Raw genomic sequence first — 13,502 nt, forward strand, 5'->3', positions numbered from 1 at the left:
AGGCATTTCCCAGACGCATGCAATAAATGAGAAATCTGCTACTCAGCACACCTGAGAACAAAAGTCTTCCATTGTCAGGCTGGAGTGAGGCCAAATGGCCCAAAGATGGTGTGGGAAGAGCAGTGACTTCTGCACAAAGACATGTTCGTTCCTCCTGCCTCCCCTCTGCTCCTACCTTGAGCAATTCCCTTCTTCACCCCTGATGTCTTATCCTAATTTAAGATAAAGTTCCATTTTCAGGAACATTATCATTTCAGAGCATTACAGCTCATTTCCTTGTTTGTTCCCTCTCCTTCAGTTGTGCCAGCACAGCTGTTTGCAAGGCCCACTGTGAACCAGACCGGGGAGCTGATCCTGCCAAAAACCAGAAAAAGCTGATGCAAAAAACAAAACATAGCCCTTCCCCCCAAGCTGGACCACTTCCCCACTCTAATTTACTGTGTCGCATCAGGACCTGCTGTGCAGAGAACAAGTAGAGGAAGGTGGTATTTGCCGAGGTGTTAGCATCATGGGGTACATGCAAGTGCAATCACAAATTCTCACTGTGACTTCAGAGCTGGATGCTGCTTTTCTCCTATACGATGGTGCTCTGCAAAGAGCTGCTGATCTTTTGTTGTGTACTGGCTATGTCTTTTGCATAGCAAATATGTTGTGTTTTGGAGGTGGTTTTCCAGATGAAGCAGATAAAGCATCAAATACTGCCGTGGGGGAGAGTATTTTGGACCTATAAACCAGAGTGTTTAGATCTCCTCCCATCTGATGTCCATCAGGATGCCCAAAGATGGGAGAAGCAAAGCCCTTCCAGCAGCTGTCAAGAGGAACTGAGACCTTTTCCAAAATGAGTGGTTGGCAGGCCTCGGGTGTGGGGTACAATGGTCCCTAACAGGTGTTGAGGGGTTACCTTGACAGGAGACATGACTCCTAGCACTGCTCCTACTTCACCAGCTCAACCAGCTCATTGTTTTTTTCCTGCTCTGCTGTGACTGACCAGATGAATTGCATGTCCAACTATGTGGCATTTCCCCTGTGCACCTCCATGGAGGAGAGGAGACCAGTCATGTCTTCCAAAACCCCCTCTCATGTCTGTGCTGAGGAGCTGGGCAGTTCCAGCAAAGAACCTGGCCGTGCCATTGCTTCCAGAAGCTCATGCAGGACTGCAGAAGCTGAAAGTCTGGGAAGTCTTGAGCAGACACCTTGCTGTAAATGTACTGTATTGCAGAACGCAGTCAGAACCGCCAAGAAGCACTCTACGAAATGTTGTGAAGGCATAAATTGATGTCTTAGTAAAAGTCATGGCAGCTGCAGATTTAACTGGAAATTAAACTACATGGATGGGTGATTTGTTCCAGCATAGTTTTAATGAGTCCATGACAGGGCAGCTGCTTGGGATGCATGGGGCATCACCCAGCAGCACCCATCTGGTGCAGGACTGTACAGGGACAGTCTCTGATCCCCCAAGGCACAAAAGAAAAAAGGGGAGGTGGGGGGCATCATGCTGAGGGGTGTTTTTTAATCCTCTGTGGTTGGGATTTTTGGTTAATGCAGTGAAACCACTAATTACAGCTAATTAAACCTGCACTGAGATCAAAGCTCAGTGGAAACTACAGGGGGGAGAAAACAAGAGAGAAAAGAAAGGAAAGAAAATACGGATTTTGTTGTAACCAAGTCCTTAATTGAAAACTAAAGCAGCTTTGTTAATTAAAAGCAGCAAAAACAAAATGAGGGCATGCTCCACAGATACACAACATGAGTCCAGCATCGTGATGGAGATAACACATCTTTCCCACGCTGTCAACAAATAGAAGCTTTTCTTCTAGAGCCTGTTCTGCTTCTGGCTCCTCTACAGGGAAGGGTCTTCCTTACTGCAAAGCATCAGTGACTTTTACCTTTCACAGCACTGAGGACCTTGGGCTATGAAGTGTGGGGAGAGAAATTTCTCCAGACTAACACATTTATAGTTTTTATGCACAAGTCAGAGTTTTTCCCACCAACACCGAGTCAAGAGGGTATGGGTTGGTTAGTGACGAGCACGCCTGCACCAGGGTACCAAAACCACTCATTGGTAGCTTGCAGTATCCTTTCTAGCAGACTTGCTCCATCTGCTTTTGTATCTCCTAAGAGCTATGGAGGATACATGAGTTACAGTGCCTGGTACCCCAGTTGTCTACTCAGCTAACATCAGTTTTACTCAAACTGAATGATCTTAAACACCTCAAATGTTTCCCTAGCTTGAGTGCAGCCACAAGGCAGAACACCTGAGATACCTTTCTCATCCAGTTCCGAACCACAAGTGAAGACAGGCAGCAGAGGAGCATCTCAGAAGCACTGCAGAGGCACCTGAGAGCAGAACAGCAGCTGCCACTGAATGAAGGGGATCCAGGCCAGGATCTATTGGACCTGGGGTTCAACACACACAAATCAAGCATAAAAAATGGCTCTCAAAAGAGCCTTCCCTTGACCAGCAAGGGAACCTGGGCACCAAGGCGGCAAACGCAGCCTGCTGTTTCTGTATTTATCAAGAATAAAATCAGAACGAGAAACAGTATTTGGCAATAAAAAAAGACTTCTTTCAGAGCACTGGGATATCTAAGCGGTCTCTAATGCACACTGCCTTCCCCCTCCCTCTGCAACACCCAGTAGATGGCAGCAAGTCATCGCTTATTCCCCTGCCTGAGACAGCCTTGCACATTAAACAAGAGGCAGCAATCTCTCCCGCCCCTGTATAATTAAATAAACAAAATCCCCTGCCTGCCAGTCATAGGAGGATAGAAGCCCTGAAATGCTGAGCATCCAAACCAGAACTCCACCTTGAAATAAAGCACCCTCTGAAATCCTGCTGCCACCGTTCAGAGATTGTTCCTAGGGGTATTTTTCCGGTTCTCCCCATGCAAGTATCAGAGCCAGACAGGACAACCCTGGCATCTCCATGGATATTTGTTGAAAGCTATGGGCCTGCTAGCACTGGAAAATTGCAGCACAAGGGCATCTCTGCCTCTCAGCGCTGACTGAGCTAGTCCTACACTCAGAGGGTCCAGATCCACTCTGCTACTGTGATTCACTCAAACTTACAAGCAAAACCAGGGTGCTTATTAGGTGCTGGAGCAGAGCTGAGGATGATCTGCTGCTTCACAAACCACGCTGATCTCTTCCCATCACACTGCCTAGCCCCATGTAGATATCTCAGCACCCTGACCCTGGCATCCAACCCAACCAATGATGTAGCAGTTGGACACTGGTTTGAAAGAAAGCTCAAGCTCCAGCTGCATCCTCCTTCATCTGTACTCTCTTACCCTCCCCACCTAAAGACAGGTTTTAAGTAAAGGGTGTGTTTCCAGGACCCATTTAGAGTAACCGGTGTTAATTGTAACTGCTTCCTACAAATGCCCTGGCAGTTCTTAGTTTGAAACCGGTATGAGGCTTGGTGCCATTATCTCCTGACTACCTGCAGCTGGCTGTATGGGTGGAGGGAACATGTCTGCCCTGACAATGTAAGAATACAAGCAAGTACATGTACATCATAGCCTCACAGGTGTCACCAGGAGAGCACAGACACAGAGGAACAAGGTCAGAGCAGCAGCTGCAGCTGTATTTTGCCAGGGAGTGGAAGCAAAGGTCATTCATTCCCTTTTATGAATAATACAAATTCAGGCAGCCCTTGTATACCAATAAGACACATTTGATCACAGGCATCTGAACTACATTTCAAGGGCTTATTCACAGCTGACCTATGAACAACCCTCTGACACGCTGATGGCTTCTCCCCATGCCACTGGGGACTCCTCCAGGGTGGCTGGATCTGTGACAATGTAGGTGCCCCATCTACTATAAAGATGTGGTCAGAGCCAAAGGCCCTGGTCACGTCTTTAGCAGCAGGAAAAGATTCCTGGTCCACGCAGGGTGGATGGCCATAGCAACTGCTAACTTGAATGGTAGCAGCAGGGAAACCACCAATCTAACTCTTAGGTGTACAGACGCCTCTGGTTCACTATGCTACAAACCATTTAAGGGATGAAGGACACTTTCAGATCTAGTAATGATGAGTAGCACCACTCAAAACCTTTATCTCAGAGGTCAAAATGACACCGTGTTGTATGAAATGTTCACATTTCATCACTGGTCTCTCCCTTCCCCTTGCAACCACCTCAATTAACTTTCAAGAATAGGGCAATTTTATCACTGCTGTATGTCTAGGAAAGTTGGGGTTTTTTGTGTTGTTTTTTTTTACCCTGATGAAAAATGAACATCTATCAGTCGAATGATATTTTATTTAAGAATAAGTCTGAAGCAGAAACCCTGCCCTTTTTGATTACCTCTGATGAAAATTTCTGCATAAACATTCAAGCATAATTTCTGATGTGGATAGAGGGGGAGTAGGAAAGAAGGCACAAGGGAAAAGACCTGAACTGAATCCAAATTTGAAGCTGAATTTTATCCTTCTAATGCCACAAATCTAATTCTGGGTCTGAAACTTCCAAAATTTGGAGGTATTTGGAACTCCTGCTCAGTCCTAGACTTTGCAGTATATGCCTAGGTATTATACATGGGAAGAAAATACTGCTTTTTCTTTAATATAGTAGTGGATGCCCTAATGACTGACTGCATTTTTGCTGGCCTAGATACTGAAGACACATATAAGGGAAAAACCTATTAATATTTGCAGGAAATTTAGTAAATGCTACATATTCTTTTGCAACACCTCAGCAGTCGGAACCAGCCTATTTTACCCTTTCTTCAGTCAGTGGAGAAACTCCTTGCTAGAGCTTGCAAAACTTGGCAATTGATTTTTTTTTTTTCAATGGAAATGTGCTCTGGCTCTGCTTCACAATGCTCTGCTGAGAGTTTCCTTACCCTGCTGTACCTTGAACTGAGAATTTCAAAGAAGAACTCATTTGAAACAAATTTCCCCCTTGCCATGGTACTATTCCCAAAGCAGCAAATCCTGCTGTTGTCATCTGTGGTTTACAGTTCTTTTGAAAAATGTGATTTAAACAGCAAGAGTCTCACCAGAACCAATGAGTGTTACTTGAGTTAAGATTTTGCCGTGAATCCTCTACATGATTTTGGCTTCAGAGAAAGGTCTTCCGGCTCCAGCTTCCCCGGCTGGGGTTTCTACTGCTTAAGTCACTGAGACAGAAGAAAGGGGATGCCCAGTGCTCTTTGAGGCCCATAGAAAGCACTGAAGAATATATCAAAAGTAAAAAAAAAAAAAAAAAGCGCAAAACCAAACCCAAAATCAAAAGCACGACACCCAGGAAAATCTTGGAAGTCATCTGGCTCTTTCTCAAATGGTCCAGTCTTTCCTATAAACTTGAGCTCATCAGACTTTAAATGCATTCATTTTCAGAAAATGAACACACAGGACCTGTTCCAGACTTAAAGCTTAACATATAAAAAGTGATCATATGAAGAGTGATGTATTGATCGTTAATTGTGTCTAATTGCTTCTTGAACCCTGAGTGTCACACTCTCACAGAAAAAGAAATATCAAGAGGGCAAGGCAGCAACAGGGGCAGTGAACTGACCATCCAGGGGAAGCATAAGCCAGTCAGCTTCAGATGAGGCTTAAATCCAACCTGGAGGGCAAAAAGCTCCTTAAATGCCTGAGAAAATCTATTTTCCTGTGTGTGTGAAGAAAACACTAAAAATCCTATTATGTCTTTCCCTGATCAAAGGAGCCCATGACTTCTAATCGTATTCCTTAAATAAACTGGAGTAAATGATTAATTATTTTGCACAAGGGCAAATGCAAAGACCAGTGATGGGGCAGTGAATCCCAAGCTGGGTTACACTCACTCCAGAAATATTCTTTCCCATTCAGTAACAATCACCCGGTTCCCTGGAGAAGGGAAGCAAGGAGGGGATATACTCCAGTTACTAGGAGGTGCAGGGGGTAAGGAAGAGCAGGCGAGTATTTCTCCATCAGCTCTGCCACTACTCCCATACATGAAATAACCACTTGCTCTCCTTTTCTCATCTTTTAAAAAGGCAGAACTGATAGTTAGCTACTGCGCAAAGTATTTATAGATTCCTATATGAGCTATATCACAGAAGTACAAATCACTTTTATCCTACATTGATGTTATTTTATGCTTTCTAGGGGTGAACTGTTATGTTTATTTTATAGTTTGAATAGACCTCAGTAACTGCAGTCCCTGGGGTAATATGAGAACTTGCTCGGGTAATTGTAAATTCAGGTGAGCAGGGCAAGGTTTGGATGCACGAGATGCCTAGTTTATGTAAAAGGAGAATCTGGATAATAAGTATTCAGGAGTCATCTGAAGAACAGAAGAATAAAACATACTCTCTAGATCACAGAAATCTGCCCCAAAAGAAAAAGGGAAGTGATACAGTCATGAAAGCTAAAAAGAAATGTTGAATTTACATTATGGGGATAAATCTGCCTCACAGGTACCACAAAGCAGCTGATGCTGCTGTGCAGAAAGCTAAAGTGTCTCCTCTGAGCTCCACAGGTCTCAGTGATGGTACTCTGCAGCTCCAATGGTGCAGAAGACCTATTTGCCATGTAACTCATATATGAAGAAGGCTGGTATGCGTTTGATGTTGTGACAACTTCGGCTCTGACACATCACACGCTTTACCTCCTCACCCTTCCTTTCAAAATCCACATCAAATTGTGCAGCACTGATTCAGAACTCCATGGCTATTCAGCACTTACCACAAAGATCTCTCCAGAACACAGCCAGCCACGCTGTGCCAGCCTCCAGCAGCACTGGGTCTGCATTTCATTATTTGGGTGCCAGCTGTTGCCAGCACATGCTCAAGCTCTGTTTTGCCTGCCAAAAAACAGGGCTAATTTATTTAGCATTTCAACAGATCAGGGAAAAAAAATATTAAAAAAAGGGAAGACTGAATTTGGGAACTCTATTCCTTGGAGAGTTAAGTGGATCTTTCTCTCTTCCCCTCCTCCAGGCCTCAGCATTCATAACTTTCCATGTCAATGTTATTATGAAGAAACTAATTCAATAATGAGATCATTCCCCATATGAGAGCCCAAGTAAATGAAGCACTCAGTCATACGTGCCCTCCCTCATCTGAGGAAGTTGTGCTTCTCTCGTAATTCATTCTCCAAGAGCAATGGCAAAATGATGACACCAACTATTTCCAGTGTTTCTGGTGGGTCGTATCCAAGTGTACACAGAACTCTGTCATTTGATCTACATGCCTTAATTTGCAAGTTCGAGACTTTGGCTATTTCTTGGGCTCAGCTGCCCGTCGCTGCACTGGCTGCTGCCACAGAAGGTCAGCCATAGTCTGCACCCTAGATCCATGCGCAAAACATGCACCGTTTAGTATTTGCTCTTATCCGTTCGCTAATTCCTCAAAGAATCCCCCTTTTGTGAATAAAGCGTCAAGATGGCTGAGAAACTTGCAGGGGATCCATCATGTCTAGTTTTGGTTTTATTTTGCTATTACTACTATTTCAAGAGCAACAGAACTGGAAGGCAGACCACACCTGGCATCCCTGAGGTTCACACACACTGTTTCTGTGAGAAATAAAAAGTTTAAGCCTTCAATAATCCAAAGTATTACTTACCTGGGCATGAATCTAGGCCCCAGATTCATCCAGTTTGAGTTCCACCCACGACCTACACCTAGAAGCTCTTCCTTGCCTGGGTTTTGGTCTTAGGAGAACCACATCAACAGGAAGCCCCTACACAGACTTTGGTGGGACCCTGACTTTGAGCTCATGCTAAGCTCAAGTGCTCTGTGTTGCTCTGAATGTTACTCAACAAGGGGGGGAAATGAATATTATAATTAAGACTTCTATGGGTTTAACTTGATATCCATCCAGTTGCGCACACGAGTGGTGCAACTTTTGGAAGGAGCTACCTCTGTACATGTGGACCTCAAAATAGTAACAAACACAACATGGGGTGCTCTGCTCACCTTGCAAAGTCCAGGTCAGCCTCACGTGACATGGTGATGTTTGTCAGGTTTTGCTGGAGGATGAAGATGTTCCTACACATTTTCTTGATGCCAGATTCACTGATGCGCTTGAAGTAGTGGGCGCCGTTGATAAGAATGCAGGAAATAAGGTGGCCCAAACCTGCAAGGGTGAGGGGGGAAACAAACAATAAAATCACAGGAGGAAGACATTTATTGACAATAATTCATCTTAAAACCAATGAATGAGCACTGTTAAGTGGTACGTGTGAGTTGGAACAGGAGATACACTGGACTGTATCTTGAAACAGCCCTCTGTATTGTCCCTGTATATTTTAAGAGAACTTTCCACAAGGTTTCCTTCTTTAGAAAAAATATTAAACTGCCCCAAAACACTACGAACACTCAAAGTTGCATTATCATAGACACTGATACTTCCACAGCACTTCCAGATTTATAATGAGGCTTTGCAAGATGTCCCTCTCAGTTCCCCTCTCTGGGCAGAGCAATGGACACTACCGCTCCTAAAAAATCATAGTATTTTAATCTGTTATCAAAGGTGGTATTTTTCCCTGGTAAACTCACAGTCTGCAAGAGCAGAAATTAACTGCTTTTCAATGTGCTTGATGTACAACCTCTCTCTGATGAGTCCTGAACAGTTTCTTGTGTCTGAATAATGTCTCCATCCTTCCTCTGCTACTGAAGGACACAGCCGGCTGCTAAAAGTCACAGCCACCCCGAAAAGGATGTATCCATTCATGTGGCATTACAAAGAGCAAAAACTCCAGCCTGATTCCCTCAGTACACAGGTCTGTACAGGACTAGATGTCAATTAAAAGTCTGAATTAAGAAAATATGTTCACGTATAGGTAACCATCATGGGGTATATATAAATCCCAAAACTGGGCTTAAGAGGTGCCTATATTTCATGAAGACCATGTGTATGCCTTTCAACTTCATAACTTAGCAAGATGGGAATGGTCCCCATGGCTCTGTGTGGAGTCATTTCACTCTCCTTGAACAGACAAATTAGACCTGAGCTGTAAGGGGAGCTCTACAATGTGCTGGTGACTGCTCAGTTGGCTACGGATTCACACAGCTCGGAAGATATCTGATTAAAAAACGCTCCAGCAGTAGCTACATGGGTTTGTGGAGGGACATACCCAGATACTGAAAGCCACCTCCAGGACTGGTAAGCAGTGGCCAAAATAAGGCTATGTAGGCTTGCAAAGCCTTCATCCCTGCTGATATGTTATATTGGGCAATTGGCACCTCTCCAGTTCCTACCTTCTCCTGACTGAACACCACCGCATTAAAAAAAAAAAAAAAAGTATCCTGGCACGCAGGCAAGAGAACTGTGTGAACACCACAAATAAATATAGAGGAGGTGAACCAAAACATGATTTATATTCTCCAAGGTAATCACGACAGATGAGACATCAGAAGAGCTAATGTTCTCTAAATTTAATTTTAGAAATGGAGTAACTACACTTCGGGTAGGAACTGCGCCATAATAGAGCTGTGCTTGTAATACATACACATGCCCTATGGCTTCCTGAGGAAGAACTGCCCTGCATGTACATCAGCTTAGTGCCTTCCTACTCAGCACAGGCCCACTCTCCTATTCAGCCAGATACGTTCAGACATGGTATGGAGGCAACAGGGGTTTTGAGTGCCCTGTGTTTGTGTGAGTCTCACTTATCAATCTGCTGTAGGTGGTAAAAGTGCCACAGCCTGCCTTACCCCAAAAAGGGATATTGTTGAGCTTTGGGATGAGAATGAAAAATCATTTCATAAGAACCAAACTCTTACGGTAAATGCCTGACCTTCAAAGATATACTGGAACTTGTGCTGCTGAAGGCTGGCGCTCATGGCTTCCTCGATAGCACTGATGTCCTTATTGAGCCGGACAACGAGGGGGTCATAGTCCATACTCTCCACGTTGGCGACGATGGCATAGTTCCCTTGTTTAGCCAGTGGGATCAGGTAGTGGAAGCAATGAACTCTGTGAGACAGAAATATTCCAATGCAACAACCCCAATGTTAAAATATCAGTGGATATGCAAAGTGTTGCCTCCTCATTTTCCTTCTAATGTTCAAGATACTAAAAAATAACAACAATTTTAAGAAATGGGTGGCTATGTCTGTATTAAATGCATTCTCCTCTTGCCATTGTCCTGTCTTGAGAGGTGAATACAAGGGACCATTCATTAACAGATTCAACCTACATCATCCCAGTAAAATGCCAAATGTCTTTTCACAAGGTTCTCCAATCTCACACATGCTGGTTCAGCAGCACCTCAATACCGATGCTCAAATAAGAACTACTTCTACACACCATGAAGACCTAGTAACAGTTATAAATGGCAGGACAGAGCCAGGGCACATGAAACAATAATTAGCAGGCCAAGGTTGTGCCTATTCCCAAGCATTTAACACTATTGCAACTTTTTTCTTTTCTGTTCAGCTGCCTAGTAGGGTCATACGCAATGTGCTTGGGCATCATCCCTCCATCGAAGGAGAAATTCTGTACATTCAAATCACCTATCTGCAAAAAACTGGAATTATGAAATTTATCTCGAACTTATAGAGGAAAGTGCTATATCCATCAAAGTCGGTAACAAAAATTCTACTTTTGTAATTCCTGTGTTTCACCCACATCACTCAGTGGGGACAGGAGGTTGGTTGGGTTCTTCTGAATTTCACCTGTCAGGGAAACATGGCCAAATTACAGCCTGGGTGAAATATCCCTTGCATTCGAAGCATAGCTCAGCATCAGCACACTGAGACAGAAAGTTCACACCATACTGACCCAAGCAGCAGGGAGTTATGTTGTGGTGGGAGAAGCTGTGATGGTATGCCCTGGCTTTCATGTCCCCTGTCCTCCTGGAAAACATCCTTGAGGTGGCCTTCACAAGCAAGTTCAATTTAGGGCAATTCCAAGAGTAAAAATAAAACATCTTTTTATACTTTGCAGTGCCTGCAAATACCATAACAGACGTTAAGTGATCTAAAACTCCACTGTTATTTGTAACAAAAGAAATGGTTAATGATCTGAATGTGCCAAAAGGCTTTGTTTAAGGAAGCAGATATAAATCCAAGGAGCAGCATCTCAGTGACTGCTGTCTTCAGGTTATGCCCACATGGTACTGAAGGAGAAGAAGCTGACACCAGGCTGGTGCCAACCTGCATCTGGCAAAGCTGTGAATGAACTGGGGGCCCTAAGGGAGGAGAAAGGGGGGGGATAACTGCATCATCTCAAATTAGCTTTGCTGTTTGGTGGTGTTTTCTTAGACTGCACCTGCAACAGCAAGAGGCCAGATGAATTCCCAGACTCTTTACAAATGTGCTCTGAGTGCCTGCTCAAAGCACAGGGTTTCTATGAATGAATACACATTGTACTATGCACCTTGGAAATGGCATTGATCGAGGGAACCGTTGTAGGAAGTTGCAGAGAAACCTGCTAGTAAAGGCTGTCAGAGGGACTGGGATTTTAATCTGTTACTGCAGGTGGCTGCAAATGCAGAGTGATGAATGTAAGGAAGCACCCATCCCGCTGGGCATTTTCGTGGTTTTAGTGTCTCTCTTTCTCAATCCTTTCCACCTGCTGCACAGAGTAGCACGGTTTGGTATATTTACAGCATCAAAGTGGGGCTCCTGTTAGAAGCACTAGACGGGGTGGGCAACAGTCTGCTCTAAAACAACATGAATTTTTTTTCCTGAATTACATTTGCACTTAATTTTGCTTAACCCAAATGTGATGGAAAGCCACAGAGGACTGAGGCCAGAAACACCTTCAGGCTGATGCCCATACCAGGAATCCAGCTACCTTGGGCATCACCTCGTATTACACCACAGCTGGAAAACTGCTGCATTTCCATACGTTAACAATCTTTTCCTCAAATCCTTCAAAGCCCAGCTCATCTGTGATGCCTGTAATCAAGTGGCCAGCAGATGATGGATAGCAGGTTGAAGGACTGCTGACAATAACTAATGTGTATTTTTTTTTAAAGCTTCATACCGACTTCACCAGAGCTCTGCCTATGTAGACAAGGACACAATATGGCTCAGGATATGTCACAGCAGAACAAACTGATGATCCATCAAGTCTCATTGCCTGTCACTGGCACCCACTTCTATTTGATGCTTCAGAGAAAAGGGAAGCAATGAAAATACACCTGGCCGATTCAATGCGTAAGGGAAAAATGTCTTCCCAGCCCCAGACTGGACAGTTGGCAGGCTAAAGAGAGGGATTTGCTGCCTTTGATCTTTGCATGTGAAGTCAGAGACATCATAAAATTATCCATCCCTTCAAAAAAATCCAGCTGGTTTCCCAGTTTCTGTTAATATTTGAAAAAGTAGTAAGAAAAGCTTCTATTTGCAATCCAAAGCATAGAGGCTAATAAATGTGCCTGTTACACCATTAAAACATCACTGTGTAATTTTCTAAGGACAAAGCCCCTCAAACCCCACATTCTTCCTAGTCTGTGACACATAAGACACAGACCTCCCTAGGAAATTCCACTTTCAGTATCCTGTCTTTGTTCCACATTTTGCCATCTGTGGTGATGGGATCTTGCATTTCTGGACTGACCTTTGATGCTACAGCAGGCAACTATATCTGTCTCAGATGCTGTAGTATGTACTCTGGACACAATCTTAACCTATAGCCTCCTGAGTGCACCTGCAATACTCAAATTCAGGGCTTCTACCTGACTTCCAAATGCAGAACCAGCAGGCAGCGGTCAGCCATCTCTTGAAAAGACCTGGCCAGCTCACTCAAGGTTTGCAGAATCTGCTCGGATGCAGGAAGGTGCTCCATACTGGCATGGCTGTCCTGGCCAGGAGACATGGCTAGCAAGAGAAGATAGTACAAATCAGTGACATACTTCATCAATACTGCTCAGCTTTAGCAACCACAGTATCTTGTCTGTTTCCATCCTAAGTATGTGTGTTTTCTCCCACCTGTGGCTGAGCAATAAGGTCTACAATTTGGGAGTGTATGAAGAAACAAACTGCTTCTGCAATTGATTAAACTCCAAAGTGAATCTGAGGGGTTTAATCAACCACTAGAATACATTTGCTTGGGAAGATGCTGGTCTGTGACGAGTATTTCTGTAGCTGTAGAATCCAGGAACATTTATCTTGCTCTGCTCAGAATGAGAACAGAGCTGCTCAGGAGCCAAAGCATGGCACCAACATGAAAGATGTCATTTTTGGTCACCATAGACATCCCATGTAATCTCAAGTGATGGCTGCCCCCATCCCTTCAGAGGCATCTGGGAGGCCTTCTTCATTCTTGTTAATAAAACACAGTTCTTAGGCATTTAAAAAGCAGGCAACACACATGAGTTGGTCATGGACCAACTGTTTCCCTCCCACTGAGACGTCTTTTAAAAAACCTTGAGTTTACCTCAACCATGCGAGCATCACCTCTCTTGGAGAGGTGTCAATGCAGCTATAACTCTGCAGCCTTCATCCCTTAATATTTTATCAAAGTGTTTGAACCCTGAACCTTCTCCCCTGCAACAAAAATTGCTGCCACTCGAGCTAAAGAAGCAGTTTCCCTAACAAGATTAACACACTGTTATCATATA

At 44.1% G+C, this 13,502-nt stretch overlaps 1 protein-coding gene across 1 annotated transcript in view; it reads right to left on the reverse strand.

The window, feature by feature from the left end:
- EXOC4 (exocyst complex component 4) overlaps nt 1-13,502 on the reverse strand; it is a 408,335-nt gene that overhangs the window by 21,971 nt on the left and 372,862 nt on the right. The window contains exons 15-17 of the mRNA XM_027808507.2: nt 12,618-12,759; nt 9,732-9,910; nt 7,909-8,068 (exon numbers count right to left, since the gene is read on the reverse strand). Of these exons, the coding sequence (XP_027664308.2) occupies nt 7,909-8,068; nt 9,732-9,910; nt 12,618-12,759 (481 nt within the window). The remainder of the gene's footprint in view (nt 1-7,908; nt 8,069-9,731; nt 9,911-12,617; nt 12,760-13,502) is intronic.

This window comes from Falco cherrug, chromosome 5, assembly GCF_023634085.1.
Source record: "Falco cherrug isolate bFalChe1 chromosome 5, bFalChe1.pri, whole genome shotgun sequence".
Classification (NCBI taxonomy): domain Eukaryota; kingdom Metazoa; phylum Chordata; class Aves; order Falconiformes; family Falconidae; genus Falco; species Falco cherrug.